Here is a 24244-nt window from a genome sequence, read left to right as displayed (position 1 = left end):
GGGCAGTACCCTTTAAAAGGTCCTACTATGTGCCATTATAGCTACAAATACCGTATGTATACATTTGATACCACTATGTACCTTTGAGATACTAATATATGAACTCTTTCGGTACAAATGTGCACTTTTTGAAAGGGTGTCGGCCCAGTGACAGCTATTTGACCATTTTTTCTGTCAGTGTAGAGAAGTGGGAGGTAACAATGTGGTCTCTGTGTTCTCAAAGCCCACCCCACCATCTGATTGGACATAGTACATCTGAAGCCAAACCATATGGGAATACATTATGATAGGCATGAAGAATACAGAGGAGACCTCCAAACACAAGCTTTAATGATTAATGTAAAAAAATTACATTAGGAATGTTGTGGTAACATTTATTGGGGGATTCTCCATGCAAAAAAATCACTTTATTTTATGGCGTCTGTAATACATTTAAATACGAAGTACTTCTGTAGCAACATGTAGGGTTAGGGTTTGGTTTAGGGTTGGTTGCAAGTAATTTTATAATTTACGGTTATTACTATAATAATTACTGGCTGTTACCAAAAATCAAATGTTCACTAGTGTGCACAAAATGGGGTATAGTAGTACACATCATATACGATTGTATTAATTGTGCCTTTAAACTAACTGTAGTTGAACAGGTTTACAGGAGGAAGTGATAGAGACGCACCTTCTTTTCTCCTCAGAGTTTGCATTGAGGGTAACAGATGGCCTTTGAGCAAGTCTATTTAGTTAGCTTATCAACGTAGTTCATTTATCAACTTAGACCTCATCCGAGGTGGATCAGTCCAAATAAAAACTATTCTGAGCTTCTTTTGTATTGAAACCAGTTGAAATGTTGTATTTTTATATTTCTAGTTATTCCTCCATCAGTTTAATCCATTCATTTAGCATGCATTTTGTTCTGCACCTGACACCATGCTATAAAATATATAACACAATAAACACACAACTTTCGTTTTTCCTGTGTTTGTTTAGGCCTCATAGCTATTTCCGTTATTGTGGGTCTTCTTGCTTGGCTAATTTCCTTTGGAGGACAGCCAATTTTAGGTAATTTACGGTTAATTGTTTTTTCTCATCCTGTATATTTGTCATCACTCTGCTCCCAAGTGATTTTCCAGTGCTTTGAGAATCTGCTAATGTCCTTGACCGGACTGTATTCTTCAGAAATCTGATTATGGATTTGTATGACGTGTTTTCTCAGTTGCGTTTCATCAGTGTTCCCGGACGAAAATTGACATCTACCTGAATGAAACGTGAGAATAAACAGGTGGAGTGTAATTGAGTAATAAAAAGGATTCGTTATATCAGGAGAGATCAGGGTGTGCCAAAATGAAATACTTTTGGTATAAAGGGGTGTGATTAATTTTGAAGACAATGGATATAATCATAGGTGTCATTTACACTGGGGACATGTCCCCACCACTTTTTGAAAGCATTTGGTTAAAATGTTCTGAAAAATCAAGCAATTACTGTGCGACTTTCACTTCTATTTTTGTCTTGTTTTCAGTAGAAATATCAAAAAATTCTTAAATTAAGATGCTTTTTCTTGATGAACAAAATGACCTAAGAAAATAAGCCTGTTTTATAAAAAGAATATATACAATTTAAGTGAATTTGTGATTAAAACAAGCAAAAATATCTGCCAATGGGGTGAGAAAAAAACATCTTAAAATAAGATTTCTTTTTTCTTAAACACTTAATTTAAGCAAAAATTTCTCACCCCATTGGCAGATAATTTTGCTTGTTTTAACTAGACTTATTTTCATTTTGCTCATCAAGAAAATATATCTTGGTTTAAGAATTTGTAGATATTTCTGTGTACACTGCAAAAAATGATTTTCAAAAAAACAATTCTTAGTACTTTTGTCTTGTTTTCAATAAAATATCTAAAAATGCTTAAATTAAGATAAATTAAGTAGTTTTTAGACTCAAATTTAAGTGATTTTGAGGATAAAACAAGCAAAAAAAATCTGACAATCAGAATTTTTCTTGAATTTAGTGTTTAATAAAAAAACTTACCCCATTGGAAGATTTTTTGCTCGTTTAATGCACAAAATCACTTAAATTTGATATTTTTGGTCTAGAAACTATTTTCTTGGGTCATTTTTCTCATGAAGAAAAAGCATCTTAATTTAAGATATTTTTAGATATTTCTACTGAAAACAAGACAAAAATCCTAAAACATTATTTGTTTTATTGAAAATCATTTTTTACATATGTAATGAATTTCATTGTAATCATTGACTTTATGCGCTGCTGTTTTCTACAGTATGGTGCTTTGGCACTGTTCGGTTGAGCTGGTGTTGTAGGGACTGTTACATGTGCAGTGACAATGTTGAGGGTTTTATGCGGGGTATTTTTGTGTTGTTGACCATGCCCATTTTTGATGTGCCGTTATTCAATATTTTTCCTGCCCTGCTGTAATGTTTTTTCATCTGATCTTTTGTCCCCACCACTTTTCAACATAAACTGACGCCCCTGGATATAATGTTTAGGGCTTGCTGTAAAGCCTATGCATGATTATTTCCCAAATTAACCCTTCACCACACAGATTAGATGAGAATGAAAAAATATTAACGCGCTAAAAGGAAATCAAACTGTGCACTATAATAATAAATAAATAAATGCTTGGTTTTAGCCCACTTTTAGTTTTCGGATTCTTTAAATGCATCATTACCTTAAAAAAAACTACAAATGTTTTTTTTTCTGAGAAGATAACATACATTAACAGATATGATATTGAGATGTGCATAAAAAATGCTTATATGAGTGAGTTTGCAATTTGCATCATGCAATGGAAAAACAAATATTGAGACAACTTTTTGACTTTTCTTGCAACCTATAAATGTTGCATTGTATACGAAACTTTCAAAGATGCAGGCATTTCAGTCTTGTATTGGGCCAGTAAGCATTTTTAGTTTGGCCTACAGCACCACCTGGTGTTAAACAACAAGACCATCATACATGCCATCTTATACCAAGTAGCAGTTTGTAAATATGTGTGACCGGGTTTGTGTAATCCAGGGTGAAGTTTCAATCTAACAATGAGAATAGGAGCATCAAAGTTGGATTTCAATCTGTGACATGACCTTACACATGTAGTATTTCTGAAACGTCTTTATTGTGCATTTTGGAATTCCAGTGACACTGACACAATACAGAATCCTACACCATATTCGTCCCCATCTCTCCTGACAGTAATCTATTAGAGGAAGTACCTTAATCCCACTTTTAATTTTAATTTAAAACAAGCGCATGAGAATAATGGAAAGAAGAAACTGGCTGCGTTGTCAAAAACATGCATTCTGGGGTGAGGTGGGGCCATTCACACACTGCTAAAAACAATAAGGAGGACATTTAAATATATGATCCACTCTTACGGCTCCAAAGCCACTCGGATATCTGTCTGTCTTGTGTCACTTTCTTGTGAAAAACAATAAAAACAAACATGGAATAAACGAAAACAAAACCGCTCAATACTTAAACTGTCTTACTATACATAAATGAAGAACGATCATCTGCTTAAATATGCAAGTGGAAGGGTTTTTTGTGTGTTTTTATATTGCAACTCGTGTAATGGTTTCCATAAAGATTTCCTCTCTATAAGTCAGCGGATCTACAGTAAAACTAAGCCCTTCAGCAACATCAGTTGGTCTGTAAAGTCTCATGTCCACGTTATATCGGCAGCACAAGTGAATGCGAGATGTGATTGGTCCATCAGGAGCTTTAATCTTCATCGCTGCCACTAGCTGAACGCTCCTGTAAGTATAAGAAAGTAGAAATAAGTAAAAGTTTATATAAAGTCTTTATATGTTTGTATAATAGGTTTAAACGATGATGTACCTCTTCCTGATCATCCTCGCTGTCATCATCGCTGACAACAGGTTTGGGACGCGAGCTCCGCGCGGTTCGCCTCCTTCCCTTCCCTCTCTCCACCTTTTCCTTTCGACTTAGCTTAATCTTCACCTTCACTGAACGAGCTAGACACAACATAGATGCATGATTATATATTTGCACTTGTACAGGTAAATATTTTTATATAGCTTTTTCATAATGATTATTGTTTACATTCAGACTCGGATCCCTCATCAGGCTCATCCTCTTCCTCCTCACTATCTTCTCCCTCACTCTCTTCCTCTTTTTCGATCTTCTGCCGCACGCTGGTGAATACGGATTGTATCACGATGGAGTCCTCGTAGATCTGAAATAGAAAATTATATATAAAACGGCTCACATGAATCTGAAATGACGCCGCAAAATGAGGTATTGTTAAAGCAAGCATAAAACTTGATGGTTACCAGTGAGCCCTCCAGGTTGAAGGTCTGAGCGTTCTGACAGAGCAGCATGACGTCCTTCTCAAGGTCGTTCAGGCTGCGGTACTTGTGGCTCCTTATACGTTCCTGTAAAAAGATTAAAGACATCCAGATTTGTGACTGGCCTCAACATGATTCGCAACCAAGGGGCAAACTTCCAATCTCTCTGATGAAGATTTAAACTGCAGTTCATCGACTGGCCACTAGAGACTCCAAAAGAAAGTCAATTCCTATAGACCCCTATGTTAAAATGCCCAACTTTACAACAGAAAAGAATAAGTTTATAGCCTGGTAAAATAATTGTTTTTGGTCTGTATTTGCCCTTCATGACAACTGTGAGAGGGGTGATTTTTTTTAAATCATCCATTAAAATTATATTAAGCCTTAAAGTTCTGCATAATTAAGAGTGTGGTCAATTGAGTGGTGGGTGAACAGCCACTGCTGTCATTAGAGTCGAGCTAGGCAGCCGTGGTTTCAGCAACCACCCACATCCCAACTCTTTATCAATTTTCGGTTATCCGCGAGTGATGCGCAGTAAAGCGTGGCCAAGATGGTGATGGCAGGCTCTGCCAACTATTGGCTTTATAAATGCTCTTCACAACCCTACAGGTGATTTCACGGACACTACGTCCATATTTTTTACAGTCTATGTTCGTCAACATGATTCGTGCCCGGCGTCAACATGATTGCGACTTTCTTTGCAAAGAAAAAACTCTTGACATACCTTGATTTTCCTGAAGTCCACAGGTTTACGAATGAGTTCGTAATATTCTGGCAGCTCTTTGCGAGACGGCAGCTGAATAAACACTTCACTAAGTTGCCTTCCGTTACTGTAAAATACAATGACACAAAACAACAACTTTAGACATCTAAATGTTTATTTAATCTATATTTTATTTCTGTAGCTCAGCTGTAAGAGTACTCTTATGTCATAGGTTTTATTCCGAGGGAACACGTGCAGGGGTGCACGGGGCAAAACTAAAGCGGCGTTAGTCGTAACAGGCCTGTTTACATTGTTGCACAAGGTTGAGCGATTTTTTTCTCGGTATTTCTCTCAGGCTGCCAAAAAACAATCTCACGCAAAATTATTGGAAAGGTTTAATGTTTTTCCAGAGAGTTATTGATGAACAAGTGTTTTGGTGACATGTAAGTAAATTTTTTCATTGTATGTTTTTTTCGGTTTCTGAGTTGGGTGTGTAAGATACGAAAGCCAATGCTATGTCATATTAATCAGTGTCTTGTTGACTAAAACATAGCATCGTTTTGAAATATGTCTGCAGGTCTTAGCAGCTTTTTTGGTGGGCTTGAAAATATTTTGACCCAGCGGGGTTAATTATAACGCTGTGTTACAACTAACCCCTCAGCACTTACGATATGAAAACCACTAACGTTAGCGTAATTCTTGTCGTTGTTTTAAATAGGCTACACACTAATGATTGCTGGCTGCCAACGGAATAAATGTGTTGGTCTTATCAAAAATCGTGTGTCAAATTTATTTTTGTTCATATCTTTAATATTGATTGAATAAGGCCACGTCAAAGATTGAAATCATAATGAAATGAATGGCTAAAATCAGACTTTGATGCTCACTATCTCAAAATTTTATTTTGCCTCTTTTTCTCGCATATTTAAACATTGGTATCCATTTATAATTAAACTATTGTTAGAATAGGTTCGATGAATGAATACAGTGTGGATACCTGTCTATTATAGACAGATATATAAACAACATCCACTTCAAGTATATAGACAAAATAGTATTGAAATATTTGCTTGCAAACTTAATTTTTATCAAGTGTTACAACTAACCCCCTGCCTGTTAACATTAATCCCACCTATGGGGTAAGTTGTAACGTTTGCACTTCTGTCATGTTTGGTGTAATTGTCCAAGAATGATAAATAATAGAAACAAACTTTAAATGTTCATTTGTAGCAGAGATGTGTGTGTTGCTTGTGTAAAAATATCATTAATCAAACTCAAATATTTTTTGAATGACTGAGCCAAAACCAAAAAGCATTAGGTTGTGCCCCACTCTCCCCTACAGATAAAATGTGCAGCTTGAACGTACTGGAAGTTACTTGTAGAGCAATAAGACAAAACGCACTAACCCATCTTTGTATTTAATTACAGCATCCACGATCTTCTTCATCTTCTTAGTGAGTACTGGAGGGTTAGGCGAAAGTTTTTCAGCAGGAGGGCGGCCACGTTTCTTTTGTTTCTTACTGTCCTCATCCCTGTCCTTATCTCTGCTCCGCCCGCTAGAGCTGGGCGTGGCCGGGCCCGGAAGGTCAAGATCACGGTCGCGTTTCCTCTTCCGGGTGGTCTTCTTGTGGCGCACCTCTTCCTCGATTTCATCGAGGGTTCCTTCCTCAATAGCCTGCGCAAATCCAATATGCTTGTGAAACGAATGATTAAAAATCAAACTTTGATACTCGCAATCTCAAAACTTGATGTTGTGACTTCAGCCTGGTTTTCACAGGAGCGAAAAAAATTAATAATCACCTTTAACCACTGCTTCTCCGTAAGTGAATCGCTGTAGTCAACTTCCTTCCTCTGACGGGAGCCCCGGCCGAACATCTTCTCCTCCTCTTCCTCACAGGTGAGCCTCTCCACTTCTGCATCATCCTTCATGATCCAGGTTGGCAACTCGTCCTCCTCCATCAGTCTGGGTTTGCGCTTGGGGTTGCGAGCTTCTTCGCGGCGACGGTCCAGATCCATACGCTGAAAGAGTGGAAGAAAACAATTCCCATTTGCTTTAAAACAAAAACGAAGTAAGAAATAGGCCTCAAATTGAGAAGTAGCACTGCTGACCATGAAGTGATCGAACTCTTCCTCGCTTCTGGCAATCATCTGGTTCACAGTCTCATCATCAGGAACCTCATCCTCCTCCTGATGCGATAGAAGAAGAAGAAAATTCAAGCAATAATAATTAGATTCATTTCAGATGTAGTAATATATTTTGAAGCTCTCCATCGTCTCCACTAAACATTTTAAAGTTTAACCTAAAAAAATTACAATTTTGCATCATCATGTTTCATTTTAAACAAGAGTGTGTACCTCATCCTGTTCCTCTCCTGTTCCATCCTGTTCCTCACTTGCTAATACAGCACTTACTATTTTTTTTCTCTGTTTTCCTTTTTTCTTTACCTCTATCTGTACATTCTTACATACAAAACAAATTACAAAAAAATTATAAACCAACCCTTGGCTATATGTACAATGTGTTAGATTTGATTTCCGGGGGAATTTATGTATTATTGCCGTTCATGTGTTGCTATAATTGCTTCTTTTGTTTACCTCATTTGTAAGTCGCTTTGGACAATTTATCATTTGCTAAATGCCTAAATGCAAATAAACTTAAAATATCAGCCATGTGTCTGCATCAATGCATTCCTTACTTTTAGGAAACGTTTCATTTTAACCAAGAGTCTGTACCTCATCCTGTTCCTCGTGCTCCAGGATGGCCTGCAGGAAAGCTTTGCGCTCGTGGCTGGAGGACTTCTGGTCGAACATGCCGGCCTGGATGACCTTTTGGTCCACGTTGAGTTTGTATTTGGCAGCGGCCAAGATCTTCTCCTCCACGCTGTTCACGGTACAGAGACGAAGCACGCGCACCTCGTTCTGCTGCCCGATACGATGGGCTCGATCCTGCGCCTGCAAGTCCTGTGAGACAACATCGAGAAATTGAGTAATTACAATCGAATGTAAAAATACGACAATAAAGATGAAAAGATGACAGACCTGGTGAGGATTCCAGTCACTGTCGAAGATGATAACGGTGTCGGCAGACTGCAGATTCAAACCCAAACCTCCTGCCCTGGTACTCAGCAAGAAGATGAAGTATTGAAAGGATGGATCATTAAAGTTCTTCAGCAACGTGCCACGATCTTCAGCCTTAGTGGTTCCTACAGACAGAACAAACAGAAGGTCAGAAACACTACCTTATGTGACCACAAGAATTTTTAAGGCCAAGTGTGCTTACCGTCCAAGCGGAGGTATTTGAAGTTTCGGTAGGCGAAGTAGTCCTCCATGATGGTCATGAGAGAGGTCATCTGACAGAAGAGCAGCACTTTGTGGTTGGTGGCGCGGAGCTTAGGCAGGATACGATCCAGCAGCTCGAATTTACCAGAGGCGCGGTACAGATCAAGTCTGTGATGAAACGGAAATGAGAATGCATGTCGATTCAAAATCAAAAAGAAATGTTGAGATGAAAGGAGATCTGCTTACCCCTGTACGATGCCTCCAGAAAAACCCAGGTGCTCCGAGAAGGATTCCTTCAAAACGATATCAAGATAAGGACGGATGTACAACATATGCAAGACCTTGAATGAAGACTGAAATAATTACCTCGATGTGCTGGAACATGTAAGGGTGGTTACAAATCTTCCTCAGCTGCATAATAGTGTTCATCAGAGTCTTAGTGCCTCCTTTACCCTGCGTTACAGACAGAAAAGTGTCAGATTCTACTTTCAAACACACAAACAAAGATCTTCAGATGTTGGAGACATCGACCAATCACCTTTTTGTCTTTCTCTGAGCCGTCAGTGAGCAGCACTCCTTTAGCCTGCATGTGTCTGTACAGAACTCTTTGCAGGGCCGACATGTCACACTTGATCACGTACTCCACCTAAACAACGAGAAAAGTAAATATTTGGACTGATCTCACAGACATCATGGCAGATTTACATTACAGATTTGCGCAAAACGTTACCCTTTTCTTTGTCTCCATTTAAAAAATACTTTTGAGAAATGACGACTTTCCATTAACCAATGTTATGCAGGGTCCCCACATCTTGGCTACCTTCAAATTCAAGGACCATTCAAAGATTTTGCAGGTCCAATACCCTCAAATTCAAGGACTTAATGTGGGGACACATTTCAAGTGAGAGCAAGGTTACATCGTGTTACCTTTTAAGATACATTGTTACATTGTTACATTTCCCTTTTGAGGGAACTCGCGCTGCGTCACTGCGGTGACACTTTGGGGACGCCTCCAGTGGTAGTGCATCTGAATGTGTATATCAAATTCAACCAATGGTGAGGCTTAACGACAAAGACAGGGTGACGCGGGAGCCAGGAAGTATATCGCTATCTGAAATATTGCCAAAGACGGCGTTACAGGGACACAGAGGTATGGCACGGGAGACGCAGCGCCTCATTCCCTTCTCAGAGAAAAACAGTTACATACGTAACCAGAGACGTTTTCAGGTGTCAAACACAACTATGCAAAAAAGCATTTTGGTATGAATCAACATCTGCATACAGAAGATAAAAGCATTTAAAGTGAACAGTTTAGCATGTGTGCTTAAGTCTAGAATTTTTATGATATTATCCTACACTACATTTTGGATTGGATTTTTTCCCAGAAAATTTCTGAGCACTTTCAATGACCTGCATCTATGTATGTATATTTTCAAAAACTTCCCAGGGCCTTACATTTTTTCCCCCAGATTCACAAACTCAAGGATTTCAAGGACATGTGGGAACCCTGGTTATGAGACTAAAACATAATTTTGTCCTTTCGCGATAAGTCATTCCAAAAACAATGCAGGCGGGTGTGTTCAGCATCATATGGTGCCGCGCAAACTGACATGTGCATGACAAAAAAACCCATAAGGGTGACTCGAAAGCATACAGAGCAGTCAACACTGCCAGTATTTTCATGTCATGCGTTTGTCGGTTCTTGTGACGTTGCATGAAGTTGACCACACCTTCTCTGTCTTGTCCACCAATCCAACATACCGCTTGTTCGACTTCACGCAATGCTGCAAAAATCGACAGCCGGATGACGTCAAAGTACAGTGAGAGCGATTCGCGAAATCACATGGAGGAGTTTGCTTTAAAATCGCTCTTGGGGCACTTTGACATCATCCGGCTGTCTGTTCTTGTGGTACCGCATGAAGTCGAACAAGCCTAATATTTAAAGCGTAACTAAACCCCTGGTCAGAGCCTGACTCCACCCACTGGCAATATTTGAAAAATGCAAGAAAAGTGGGCAGATCCCAACGGAGATAGAGGGGACGAACTAAGCTCGTACCAAGTGTGTGGTGAGATCGTAACAAGGGCGTGGTGAGCTTGAACATGCTTACGTCACGAGTCATTTTTTGGACCCAACATCCAATAGGAAAATTCAACTGCAGTAGCCACCATTCAACCTAAAGAGGGCAGCACTCAGACGTTTTTGCACCATATATTGCAGTATTGAAACACTTTATATCCAAATGTAAAAAAAAAATTACTAAAATCAATGAACAGCACAAATAAAGCATCATTCTTACAGATCATTAACTAAAAAAAGTTGGTTTAGGGTTTAGTTACTTTTTAAAGAATGATCATGTGACTTTTTTATGTCAGGTGACCTGTAAATGCAAGAAAAAAAACTGTTTCCATGCAGTTTTGCGTTATATTCCTTGTAGGAAATTGCCAGAAAAACCACCTCACCCGACAAATTTTTTTTTTGTGATATGGAAGTTTCCGTGTTTTCATCTGGCGCATTTTTATTTACTACATCAATATGCGCAATTTGAAGGTTAATGGATATGCAGCTAATGACAGTATAAAGTCAACAGGTCAATAGCTAAAAAGTGAAAATAAAAAGAGGTTTGGTGATATTTGTGCACGTTACAAACCTTCTCGGGCAGCTGGGCCTCGACTTCCTTCTTCAGTCTCCTGAGCAGGAAGGGGCGGAGCACTTTGTGAAGACGACGGATGATCAGAATGGTCTCTTCCTCATTCAGGTCCACCTACAGACAACATGAAATAAGAAAAATGTAGGACTTTGTTTTATACATCATTCAGGATATAAAGTGTCCGTTCTAATATGCAAGTTTGACTGTGGAGAAACATCATCACCTTTTTTGAATATTTATTTAACATAAATGTAACACCTCCCCCACTAAAAACAAACAATATGCATAAATGTCTTAATCTAAAGTTATTTTTTTAAGCGTCTACCTTCTCTCCAGTCATGGCAAACGGAGCGTTAAACCACTGCTCAAAGGTGCTGCAGCTCTTAAAGATGGTGGGCAGCAGAAAGTTGAGCAGCGCCCACAGCTCGGGCAGCTTGTTTTGCAGCGGCGTGCCTGTGAGGAGCAAACGCCGTGGCGCTAGGTAGTGCGTGTTCAACACCTGAGTCAGTTTGCAATGATGGTTCTTCATACGATGCCCCTCATCCACGATCATGTACTTCCAGCGGAGCTGAACAAAACCAGAGACATTAATAAATAATTCGCTTTTCAAAAAAAAAAAAGTGTTATTAAGAGTAAAGTTATTAATGGTAATAGTAGGTACCTTGGCCAGCACTTGCTTGTCTTTGATGATGTATTCGTAAGTGGTAACCAGCACGTTAAACTTGCCGCTACGCAAAATGGGAAGGTAAGCTCTGCGAGCAGCGGGCGAGCCCTTGTAAGCAACTTTTACCACCGAAGGAGCCCATTTATCAAACTCGTACACCCAGTTGGACATTGTGCTGTGAGCGGAAAAACCAAGAGTTACGAAGTTACGAAGAACGGATAAGAATGCTTGGCAAGCAAATGACAAGACTTACGAGAGAGGAACGATAATGAGGAAGGGCCCATTCAGTCGTTTGTACTCCATGAGGTAGGTGATGAGTGCGATGGTCTGGATGGTTTTTCCCAAACCCATTTCATCAGCCAGAATTCCATTCAAGTTATTGTTATACAGAGACACCAGCCACTCCAAGCCTTTGATCTGCAGGCAGAATAGAAATGCTGTTTGAGAAACTTCCCCAAGGAATTTTGGGTAATGGACCTGAATAGGTTTTGCATGTACCTGGTACTGTTTGAGTTGCCCGTTCACCAGCAGGGATGACTGTCTGTCCACCTTCTCAGTGACGGCGTGAGCCACGGCGTAGTACGACTGCAGGCCGCGCGCGAAGGCCGAGTTACCGTATTCATCATCAACGTCCTGCTTAGCGTGCCTGTGAGATATGTCATGGGTCTTACTGATTATACTACATACGTGTGAAAACCCAGCTGATGTCATTGTTTGCGATTTACCGTTTCTATATAAACTCTGAAAGATACTGTGAAAATATAACCTTGAAATCTTTAAAATTGATTGAGTAAGACCATGTTTATACCATCAGATTATGGCCAGCTTTCTTTTTAAATGTACAGTCTCTCTGATGTAGGAATTAAAACCACACGTTAGACTCACTCAATAATGTGACGGACATCTACTTCAGACACTTCTTCACTGTCTGGATCTGGGATCTTCTTTTTGTCATCTGATGAGGTTTGAGAATGCTGGGGGTGTTCTTCATCGTCGTCCTTTATAAGGAAACAAGGACCACAATTAAAAAAAGTGTGTCTATTTACATTTAATTAATTTATAATCTGATTGGGCCATGCACATTCCATTTAAAGTCCCCCTGTAGTCGATATTTTTTCAGTCAATACTCAACTTTGAGCATCATTACAGCATTTGTAATAAAGTTTTTCCTGTGACAATAATTTATTTATGCTTTAAAACCGCTTGAATGTTACTCTACGTCTACACCCTTGCCTCATTTAGTAGATGCCTATCTATGAATATGCAAATTGGTCCCTGCCTCTACTCAATTGCACAGCTCGGACCACAGATGTGAATATGCGAATGAGTCCCCTCCTCCACAATCCGAAGCGTTGCAAAGGAGATGTATTGGTAAATAGATACGTTCATCAGTTCTAACTGCTACGTCCAGTTTTCATATTAGAATCGATTCAGCGTTGAGTCTATGCGTTATCCATTTATAATATCTATGACTACTGATCCACTCGTTCAAGTGTGTTGACGTGATTGGTTACATGTTTGTGACGTAGGAAATCAAGGCGATTTTAAATCGCAAGTGAAAAATCAAATTTTATGGAGAAAATGCTCAGCAAAGGTGTTGAGGTGTTTTTAATATGCTTAAAGGGTTAGTTCACCCAAAAAAAAAAAAAAAATAATGTCATTCATGACTCTCATGTGGTTCCAAACTCGGAGACCTCCATTCATCTTCTGAACACAGTTTAAGATGTTTTAGATTTAGTCTCTACATTGAAAATCAAGTAACAGTATACTGTCCATGTCCAGAAAGGTAATAAAACATCATCAAAGTAGTCCATGTGACATCAGTGGTCAGTTAAAATGTGTTGAAGCATCAAAAATACATTTTGGTCCAAAAATTACGACTTTATTCAGCATTGTCTTCTCTTCCGGTTCTGTTGTGAACTGTGTGCACGAGACTAAAGTCACGTGACGCGGCTGACGTGTTATTTGGCGCGCCCCAGTTTTTTTTTGTGCGCCCGAGCTTCGTTTACAGTCTGACCCCCCAGTCACATTAGCTACAAGAGACAGAGCGACAAGCTACCATTCATTTTCAATGGGAGTGGCCGTTTGCCAGCGACAAGTGACCAAAATAGACAAGCAGGCTATTTTATGCAAATGCTGAGCGACGCGACAAAGCGACTGCCAATCGGAGTGAAGGAGCAGCGTGACGTAGGTCTGTGGTCGAGTCGGAGAAAATAATTCAAGATGGCGGAAAATGCGTATTTCTGTATATATCTGATAAGTTTGGCATTTTATCTCATATATTTTGTTACTTTTATCGAGAAATAAAGACTTTTAAATCCAAAAACACCGTTCTTGTAACTTAACAATACCTCTAAAGTGACTTTTGATACCGCTTTTAGATACTAGCCAAGGAACGCCCATCAAGCGAGTGCGTGTTGCTCACTTTTGTAGCTAATGTGACTGTAGGGTGAGGGAGACGCATGCTGTAAGTTTGAAAAAAAAAAACTTTGCAAACATCTGAGGATAACACGTCATCAGCGTCACTGCAGTCACGTAACTTTGGTCTCATGCACGCGTTTTCCAACCGAACTGGAAGAGAAGACAATGCTGAATAAAGTCGTAAATTTTTGTTATTTTTGGACCAAAATGTATTTTCTATGCCTCAACAAATTCCAACTGACCACTGATGTCACATGGACTACTTTGATGATGTTTTTATTACCTTTTTGGACATGGACAGCATACCGTACATAGATTTTCAATGAAGGGTCAAACAAGCTTGCGGGCTAAATATCAAACATCTTAAACTGTGTCTTATGAGTTTGGAAGTCCTTAAAGACATTATTTTTGGGTGAACTAACCATTTAAGCATATTAAAAACAGCACATAGACATATAAACAATAATAAAAACTTGATTTTTACCATAGGGTGAATATGTATCTGCTATCTGATCCATCAAGCACAACATGCAAAATATTCTGAAGTTCACGTCCCTAACTGATGTTATTTTTAGCTATCTGGCTAAACCAGATGAAGTATAGCCTTTACCCATAGAAAATCATTGTAATTCACAGCCATAAGTGTCTTATTACTTTAAAAGGTGATATTTAAACAAAAGCCATTGTATTTTCTTTCTTCTCTCACCACCGTGCCAGTTTTCTATCCATGTTCATGGCGAGAGTCGGGTTTGGTTAAAAATGCTGTTTGTACTGGAGATTACATATAAATCGCAAGTACATTTTTCAGAAAGATATCTGTGTATTTTAAGCTTTTCAGAGAAGATATGACAGATGAAGGACAACGATACCTCTTCCTCCTCTGAGCCACTATCTTCACTGTCTGACCGCGGGGCCACCTCGTACCTACAGAGAATAAACATGATGAGATCACAATCACAAGCTTGGCAGAGACTCTCAGCACGTTTAAACATGCTGAACCATTTTTACTTAAATAAGCCACACCTACCCTGGATTCATCTCCAGCCAAGTATCCAGTTGTCCAGCTCTAGGAGCATCCCCGCCGGTCAGGATCTTTCCACTGTCCACGTGAATCACCTTTACAGGCAGGTCGCTCATTTGACTGGTCTCATCTAGCGGCTACAAGACATGATACAAAGAGGAAGAAAGAGTGAGGTGAGACTTTAAATTAAAAAATAATAACGAGGAGATGTACACGTAAAAATATTTCATTTTACACAATGCCCCAGCATGCATCATTTCTGTTACTGAGCTACAGCACACAAGTTTCTACTTGATTGTGATTTGATACAACAAATTTGTTTATGGGATGTAAGGGATCTCACCTCTCCATCTGGGCCGAGGGCCGCAGCTCCACCCTCTACATTCTCAGGCTTCTGTGAAGAGGAAAACCAAGGAGAACATTTAAAAAACCTTACAAACTAGATATCAATCAAATCTATTTCAATGAAATCTCATCACCTTCTTTTTCTTCTTCTTCTTCTTGTCCTTGAGGGCCTGAGCAGCTTTGTGGGCTCTGACGAGCTCGGTGAGGTTGGCCACGTACTCGTCCGTCTGCTGCAGCAAGTATGCCAGACGTTTGTCCTTTTTCTGGTCAATCAACTTCCTGTAACCCTCCTCATCTTCAGCCTGAAGCAAACATAAAGATCTCAGCACAATCCAGATGTTCCTTGTTCAAACTTCCAATTAAGTGTAAAAAAAAAAGATCTGTGTGTCGTCCTACCATCAGTCGCCTCATTCTCTCCTTCTCAATCCTCTCGTTCTCCTTCTTCTGCTCCCTTTCGGTGTTGGCGTGGTACGTGGCCACAGCTTTGGTCACCTTCTGCATCTTTCCGGTGATAGAGCGGTGGTATTCCTTGAAGTCCTTTGCATGCTGCAGGATGCTGTTGAGATACTCCTACAAGTATATGCAAAAAATAATAATAAATAAACATTTATTGATTTAATGTATTGGTGCGTTATGTCTACGAATTGAATCTAGAGTCTATAAAGGAAGTACTCTGTACCTGGTGTTTCTGTCTGCGCTTGCGTTCCTGCTCGATCTTCTGCTGTTTCTCCAGTTTCTCAGTGATACGAGCCTCACGCAGGGACTGCCTCTTGCTGCGCTTGTAAGCCTTGCCGTTCAGTGCCGTCTCCAGAGCCGTGTCACGGCGCATGCACACCACAACTTCTTGACGGAGCTGCGCAAGAGTGAACACCATCAGCGATGAGCACCTTCGGCTTTCTTTATAATGTTTAAACTAAAAAAATTGCAAGCTACCTGTCTTTGAAAGTTTAGGAGCCTTAGTGCTTTCAGCTCTATGTTGGCTTTGGTCCTCAAGTCTCCAGCTAGAGAACCCGGAAGGTTCTCCAGATCCTGAATACGATGTGCGATTCGGGCCTGTAGCCTGATGGATGGAAATAAAGACATTGAAGGTTGTGCTATCAAGACACAAGAAAGAAATATAACAAAACTGGACCACTTCTCACCTGTACTCTCTTTCCTGAAGGATCTCCACTGGATCCAGGCCCCGGGGCTTTTGGATGGGCGTGATGCGGTTCTGTTTCTGATGCAGGACCATGGGGGGAGGCTGGGCCGGCTGCCCTGGAGACTGGGTTTGAGGGGGCATGACGGGCGAGGCGGCGGGTGGAACTGAAGGAGGTGCAGGAGAGGGGCGACCCGTGGGCTGAGGAGGTATTAACTTTTGTGGTCCGCTGGCAGGGGTTGCAGCGTTCACCATGGGCCCTGAGGATAAAAATGTTAAATATTTGATTAGTTAAGGACTGAAGACACAAACTCAGACTTTTTCCCAACTAATACTGCGTTCACAACAGCCGCGGTAGAGGCGTCAAGCACGAGTGATTTCAATGTTAAGTCAATGTAAAGAGGCAGTTAGCGCATCTGGAGGTATCGCTGCATGAATAATGCGTTTATTGTGGCACGGTAGACACGATTCAGCTTCAATTATGCAAATTGAGAGTTGCCGTGCACGAGTTGAAAAATCTGAACTTTGGTGGAAAAACCGCACCGGGTTAACCAATCAGGAGCTTGCTCTGGTAGTAACGTGATAACAGGAAGCGAGCGGAGTCGCAGAAGCTCCTACCATGATGCGAAATTTTTGTGTGAATGTCTCGAATGACTAAAATTTCACACGTGGCTTTCATGCGCGAATGAAGCGAATAAACTCAAAAATGTTCAAGTGTCCAACTACGCGCAAATAGCGTTTTTTTGCCACCTCTACCGCATCATCTGGTGTGAAACCACAGTTAGAGATAAAGCCTAAGGTGATTATTGTGATTAAACTTGACTGATCTATCAGACCTTCAGGCCATGATTTTGGAGGTCCATTGGGAGGTTGTCCCTGCATGCCAGGGGGCACACCGGAGGGTCCCGGGGGAGGCATATTTGGTCCAACCATTCCTGTGATACATACTTACAGTTAAATCACAATTGCAAAATACAAATGTAAGGGAATAAATGAGATGGAGCAACTTAAAAAAAAAATCCGGAACATTTTTTTTTTTTCGCAAAAAATCAAATGGAGCCATTTTCTTAACATTGCATAAAAATACTAACCATAACAAAACATTAAGAATTTCCCAATTATGTTTTCTCTATCAAATGTGAAAAATATAACTTTATATAGTTCTTTTTACAGACAATTTAACAAATATCTATTATTTAAATCCATATAGGTTAGTAAGTTTGTAATTCCCTCACCATGTGGTCGATTGTAGTTTGGTCCCCCAGGTCCAGGGCCTCCAGGTCCAGGAGGGCCTGCTCCTTGTCCGGAGCCAGGGGGCATGTTGGGCATCCCTTGCTGCATACCCGGCATTGGCCTTTTTCCCTGTACTGCCATCTGTAAATGATCCGGCAGAGCCTGCCCACGTGCCAGCATTTTATATGCCATGATCTGTGCCCGCAACTGGTGTAGCTGGTTCTGGTTAAAGGGTGTGGACGCCCCAGGTCCACCTGCATTGGGAGGTCCACCACTGGGTCCTGGACCAGCAACGCCGCCAGGTCCTCCGCTACGGTTCTGTGGGTCGCCGCCCTCCATGGGCATTGCGCCTGGGCCGGACGGCATCATGGGACCAGAAGGAGGCCCGTTAGGAGGTCCTGGGCTTGGGGCGTGTTCAGAACCTCCCAGAGGAGAAGGGTAACCTGGAAAAAAAAGAAGAATAGCATTCAAACTAGATTTGCACTGTTTTTTGAAGATTTGAAATTGTGAAAACAAGCAGATGGGCATATTTAGGGGATTTTTTGGTTTGTATACCTGGTCCAAACTTTAAGCAATAGCATTGCCTGGCCTATCTAAGATTGTTTTTGCTCAACGTTTCTTCATTTCTTTTTTGCTATCGCTATGTGATTTCAAACAGCTGTTGGTCTTTCTGTTCATAAAAAGACAGCTCTCTAAAGAACAAGCATTCGTGCGACGCCAGTGGAGAAACACAGCAGTGCACATCCAAAGGAAAACAGGTTGGATAGGTTTTCATTATGTGTAGCACAAAGCATAACAAGTGTGTATTACATCTAATAAAAATGAACCCGACCGTTGTTAAGTGTATACCTTGAGAATGTTGGTCCATAGGACTGGGTGGTGGTCCCATGCCACTGTGTCCACCCTGTCTCATGCCCATTCCCTTCATTTGACCGTAACGCTGATCTTCAGGAATGCCTTTCTCATGCATGCCATCCATTGGCTTAAAAAATAAAATGCATGACTCATTGAGATTATTTTAACAACAACAACAACAACAAAATCTGATACATACTGGCGAAACATTCAGTACCTTGTGCAACTGGTGCATGCCGTCCTGTGGGTAGCCTGAAGGGCCCTGTGGAGGTAGAGGATGTCCTGAGGAGGGGGGCCCAGGGCTGGGGCCCATCATCCCGTGGGCAGAACCAGGTGAGGGTCCAGGACTAGGCCCTAACATGGCCCCTGGAGATGGCCCAGGGCCTGGAGAAGGGCCCGGCCGAGGGGTCCCGCCCATAGGTGGGTCAGGGGTGGACATCTCTTAAAGCCGGAGGACGTGAGGACAGAAACGTGCTGGTTTTTTAACTGTTTTTGGAAAGTCTGTGAAAAACATAAGGAGGTTATTTTTGGTGAGCAAGAGATGTTGACAAAATATTATCATATAAAATATACATAAAGCCTGGAGATGGTTGTCATATGGAAGGGTTGCACATTTTCTTAGTCAAGACTTTAATAAACTTTTAACTTTTATGCAAGCACCATTCCGGAAAATGACTGGAACTAAAATAAAGAAGAATGCTCATGCTTACAACAATGATAATAGTTAATACTCATGCAACTACCACAATAAAATATCATTTTCAAGTAAACCTAGTCTACTGAATGTCTTATAAAATGGTAAAATTATAACCATTAACCAATCAATATAATCGACCAATAATCTGTAACGGGCTGTAAAAGCAATTTTTTACTCTAACGGCCATTAGGTTATTGGAAATAATTGGCCGATTATTCCCGTTCATTAAAAAGGGAGCAGGAAATGCATTTAATGATGCTGTGTGTAAAGGATGTGTAAAGCCATAAGAAAGGTTTCGTTTTTACGCATATGCGAGGGTCTGCGTACAGTGTGCATTACGCAAAATTTTTCATCCGAAATGCGGGAATTGTACATGAAACGCCAAATTTTTGTGAACGGCATACTTTGCAGGCTACAGGTTAATGTAGTACGTATCCCAGGAGAGGAAATGCATTTTGTCACAATGTGCGTACGTCGAACAGGTAAAAAAATGCTTTTCCGTGCGTGTACGTTCACATAAACGTAAAAAAAAAACGAATTATACTCCAGACTTTAAGAATCATCACCAGCTTGATATTTATTAAATGAATGTTAGTAATTTATTAAACTTAAGGAATACAATTTAATATACCGAATTTTGTTCACAGGAGTTAAGAATGTTAATTTGAGTCAAAGGTTTGTTTATACCTAAGACCAATTATTTTGAAGTAAAAAAATATAAAATGGAATGAAATAGAAAGTTTACTTGCATTTCTTACAAAATTGTGTCATTAATTAATAATCATTTGAAAAGTATAAAAGGTAAAACCACCAAGACTATTGGCATCAACAAACATCACTTCTAATAATCGGTTGGTATCGGCTAGGGGTGGCACGGTCCATGAAAAAAATCCGAACCGTTCGGTTCGCTTGTCTCGGTCCGGAGCGCGTGTGTACCGCACGGTTCAACGGTTCATGGCATGCGCAATGTAGTCTCATGCCCTGTATGTCACCTCAGATAGCGTGTTTCCCTTTCGCACGAAAGAAGAGGTGACTGGTTTGGAGTATAAGTACTGCAGGTTATGTTACGTGTAGAAATGGCAAGTGGGAGAGAAAAGGAAGTCTGCCCGCAGTTGGAGGATGCGTCAGCGTCGTATAAGTTTGGTGTGTGGAAACATATTTTTATTTCATGTTACCTATGATGACAGCGGAAATAAAACAATAGATTGAACTGCAGTCTATGGGTTGAATGTGCTCGAACAGCCACAGGAGATCGCCTTCTCTCCGACCATTTATCTAATCTGAGGTACTGTTTTACGTCTTTAGCGCTATTTTTAGCCTTTCATTGATAAAATTAAAGCGGCTGATTTCCGCGTAGTTTCATTTTGCTAGCGTGTGAAAGTTGCGCGATCTTATTTCAGAAATTGCCCCTCAAAGTAATCAGGACAGAAGTGGTCAAAAGTGGACAAAAGAGACTTAAAGAGATTTAAATATTACAGGTGCAAAGGTTATGTTTCTCTCTCGTCCACATATACTCTCTGTATTAAAGCAGCCTCTCAGTGATAAACCTAAGAGATACACTGAAGTTGGCATTTTAATAAATGCAAGTTATCTATGTGTGCTAAAAATGCTCATAAAGTTCATGTAGATGGCAATACACATTCTCTTTTTTGCCAAATAAATTAAAAGCATGTTGAAATCATCAATGTCTTCCCTCTTGCTGTATCAAAATCTCATCTGGCTTTCCTCAGGGATGGTCCCAATAATCAAATTCAGTTTGTGCATGATTACATGAAATAACTTTTTTTAATACTGTATCCTAAATTATGGATAACTAATACATTAATAAGATAATACATTTCTGAAGTGTTAAAAATTTAAAGAAAAAATAACAACAAGAACCGTACTGAACCGAGAACCGTGACCATAGAACCGTGATACGAACCGAACCGAGGGTTTTGTGAACCGTGCCACCCCTAGTATCGGCAAAAAAAATGTTGAATCTGTGCATTTCTAAACATAACCATGCTAACGCATGATTTAAAGGGAAAACGAAGTACAAAAAAGCCTTACTTAGGACTGAAAATGGGTTAATTTATCTGTACATTTGTGTCATGGCATACATTAATTCACCTGTTATTCACAATGAAGCCTTATTAAAATATGTGTGATATTTCCGTTTTATTATTAGTTAGCAACATTTGCATCAGATTAAAATACATATTTAAAAATTAAAACTCTTAAAACACCATCAAAGATAATAATAACAAATGACCTTTCCTCAAATTGTGAAAGGTCACTTTGTACCAAATCTTAAATCATCATAATTAAAATCGCCATGAAACGAAAACTAGCGATTGCCTTATTTTCCCCGTAGAGACGTATATCCGAGTGAAATGGTTTCTAAAATGAAAAAGGTAGGGCTGGACTTGAATTTGTCCATCGAGAAATTATTGGATCGTTGCTATTTGCAAATCGCTGCAATCTTTACCCACCTTATGCCATATACCATATGACCAGAAGTAAAAAAAGATTGTTGAGGAGGGGAGTGGATTTGCGTTTATTGATTAAAGATTATGAGAGTACATACTTTTTTATATAATGAATTATGAAACTCACAGATAAGTCATTTGTAAAAAAAAAAAAACAAGAAACACCACAATATTCCAAAACAAATTACAGTTTTCCCATTTTAATTTCATTGCGACTTTAAAGGGATAGTTCACCCAAAAAATGTTTATTTGTTTATCATTTACTCACTCTAATGTTGTTGCAAACCTGTATACATTTCTTTGTTATGATAAACACAAAGGAAGATATGTACACTAACCCTTCGTGAGCCCGATTCACTTCTATAGTACTCTTATTTTCCTGCTAAGGAAGTGAATGGGGCTCACAAACGGCTTGGTTACAAACATTCCTCAAAATATCTTCCTTCATGTTCACCAGAACAAAAAAATAAATACAGGTTTGTAACAACATTAGAGCGAGTAAATGATGACAAAATTTTCATTTTAGGGTGAAATATCCCTCTAACAACCCCAAACCAATTTTGAAGTAGTACATAAACAAAAACACAAGGTCCACTTATGTCCTCCTGTGCTGCTGTTGTCAAACATGTGTCAGTAATATCTTTCATTCATAAAACAGCTCGAAAGACAAAATAATTAAGTCTATTAACAAAATTAAAAATGATATACTCACAAAATTTCAATAAAAATGCAGACCAAATTTGCCCCAGTTAACCCATTTATGGTTTTGTTTGCAAAAAATCAAATATTTCAAAACAATAAACTTACTTCTATCGCAAATCCCACTTTTATCCACAACAAAACTGCGTAATGGACAAGAAATAAGTTATATTTTCATTTTCCTTCAGCTAAGTGGAATTAGCAGCCGGCTAGTTTAGCTACATTATACAGCCTGCGAGCTAAACACTGCTAAACATTATCCAACAACATAGTATAAATATTCCTTAAAGCTAAAATAAATCACGAATGAATAGCAAACGATTGATGTGAGATGTAAGATAACTATCATTCAAATAACAGAAATAATTGTGATTTTGTTAACGCGCAAGGCAGCCAGGGAACAAGAGAGTTTGAAGGTCTATTAAAACCAAGACGAGAAACCAAACGACATTTTATGGGTTAAAACATTTCAAACCATGTTTTAATCACATAGTGTGTGTTTGAGGGATATTATAACTTTTCATCAAACGTACAAAAATTCGCTTTTAAAATATTAATCTACACAGAAAATGAAAGACAAAGAAAGGCAAAACGACCCGGTTGTGTGTGTGTATTTGTGTGTGCGATTACACTGTCGGCCATGCTGGGCTTCTTCATGGCTATGTGCGTGTTTAATGTGAAATAATGTCAGTAAAACAGGGCTGATACTGTGGTAAATAATGCGAGCATCCTTTTTAAGTTGACTGATCCAACTCGCCTCCCGTACACTCAGACCGGTCACCCGCTCCGGTTACATTTACAAAACTTATTCATTCATTCTACTGCTAGCGCTGCTGCTGTAACAGGCGGTGTAATGTCGGGCACTGGAAACTAGCAACCGGCACAAGAAATAATATGTTCGCGCGTTAATCATACGTTACAAAGTATCCGCTAAATTCAATACCACACTGAGATTGAGAGATGTTTTGAGCTTGACTTACAAATTGTGAATTGGCGCCGGTCGCTTCCCCGTTCTCGTCGGCAAATCTAGAAACAAAGGGCTGCTCAGCCTGTTCCTTTTTTCCCTCTCGGTTCCCCCTCCCGTCAGGTCTGAATGATCGTATCTCTGAACGCAAAAGTCACGTGCTCCCTAGCGCCCTCTTACTACAGCAGCCGGAAGCGCATGCTAGGTGGGAAAGTCATCGCACTCTGCGGCCATATTTGCAACGGCTCAGTGCTATTTTAGTCATACGATACCATGTTCCATATACTTGAATGAGGAAAGGACAAATAACGTTAAAATCGCTGATTAAGATCAAAATAAAGCAACATACTGTCGACCAACAATTAAACCTGACATCAACTGTAACATAAATATGTTCGACTAAAACTCAAATTGCGCAAAAAAATACTTTTCTCAGGTTGTTCCAGCTACTGCGCACGCGCACAGGTTGGAAAATCCTTTGCATCACACTTTACAGACCCCGCCCCAGGAAATCGTTGTCTTTATTGATTGGCTGATCTTACTGGAAGGCGGGACTTCCTTTGATAGTGAGCGTTGTACTTCCCTCCATGCATAGTAATAGGACTGGGGCGACTTGTCAGTATTCATAGTCTTTGGTGGCTACAGAGCTGTATGGGGGTTGGTAGCCTGTAATTTCCTAATGAGAACCTAAATATCTATCTATATATTTATTGATTTTGGCCACAATGTCCACTTTTTGGCTTCTCCAAACCTTACGTTCAAATAGCTGAATTTATAGTAATGAATA

General features: G+C 39.8%; 1 protein-coding gene across 4 annotated transcripts; it reads right to left on the bottom strand.

Annotated features, from left to right (window-relative positions):
- Positions 1–3105: 3105 nt before the first annotated feature.
- Positions 3106–23613, bottom strand: smarca4a (SWI/SNF related BAF chromatin remodeling complex subunit ATPase 4a). 4 transcript variants are annotated; one of them, XM_065252917.2, is made up of 34 exons: positions 23474–23613; positions 18844–19127; positions 18621–18753; positions 17774–18214; positions 17375–17473; positions 16543–16798; positions 16334–16460; positions 16080–16253; positions 15797–15970; positions 15535–15702; positions 15399–15449; positions 15062–15192; positions 14904–14958; positions 12499–12611; positions 12112–12259; positions 11867–12030; positions 11611–11788; positions 11275–11517; positions 10950–11063; positions 8840–8947; positions 8668–8754; positions 8548–8594; positions 8303–8469; positions 8062–8225; positions 7756–7983; positions 7378–7482; positions 7132–7209; positions 6823–7041; positions 6429–6715; positions 5044–5149; positions 4305–4406; positions 4075–4207; positions 3850–3986; positions 3106–3765 (listed from the first exon to the last, which is right to left on the bottom strand). In XM_065252917.2, the coding sequence occupies exons 2-34, from the start codon at positions 19063–19065 to the stop codon at positions 3733–3735; spliced, it is 4992 nt and encodes a 1663-aa protein (XP_065108989.1). In that variant the 5' UTR covers positions 19066–19127; positions 23474–23613; the 3' UTR covers positions 3106–3732. The 4 variants fall into 4 exon arrangements, with proteins under 4 accessions (XP_065108989.1, XP_065108990.1, XP_065108991.1 ...); XM_065252918.2 differs by having other exon boundaries at positions 6429–6697; XM_065252919.2 differs by lacking the exon at positions 7378–7482.
- Between the last annotated feature and the right edge of the window lie 631 nt (positions 23614–24244).

This window comes from Paramisgurnus dabryanus, chromosome 3 (assembly GCF_030506205.2).
Source record: "Paramisgurnus dabryanus chromosome 3, PD_genome_1.1, whole genome shotgun sequence".
NCBI lineage: Eukaryota > Metazoa > Chordata > Actinopteri > Cypriniformes > Cobitidae > Paramisgurnus > Paramisgurnus dabryanus.
Note: the sequence above shows the minus strand (reverse complement) of the source record. Positions and strands in the feature narration are given on the sequence as shown.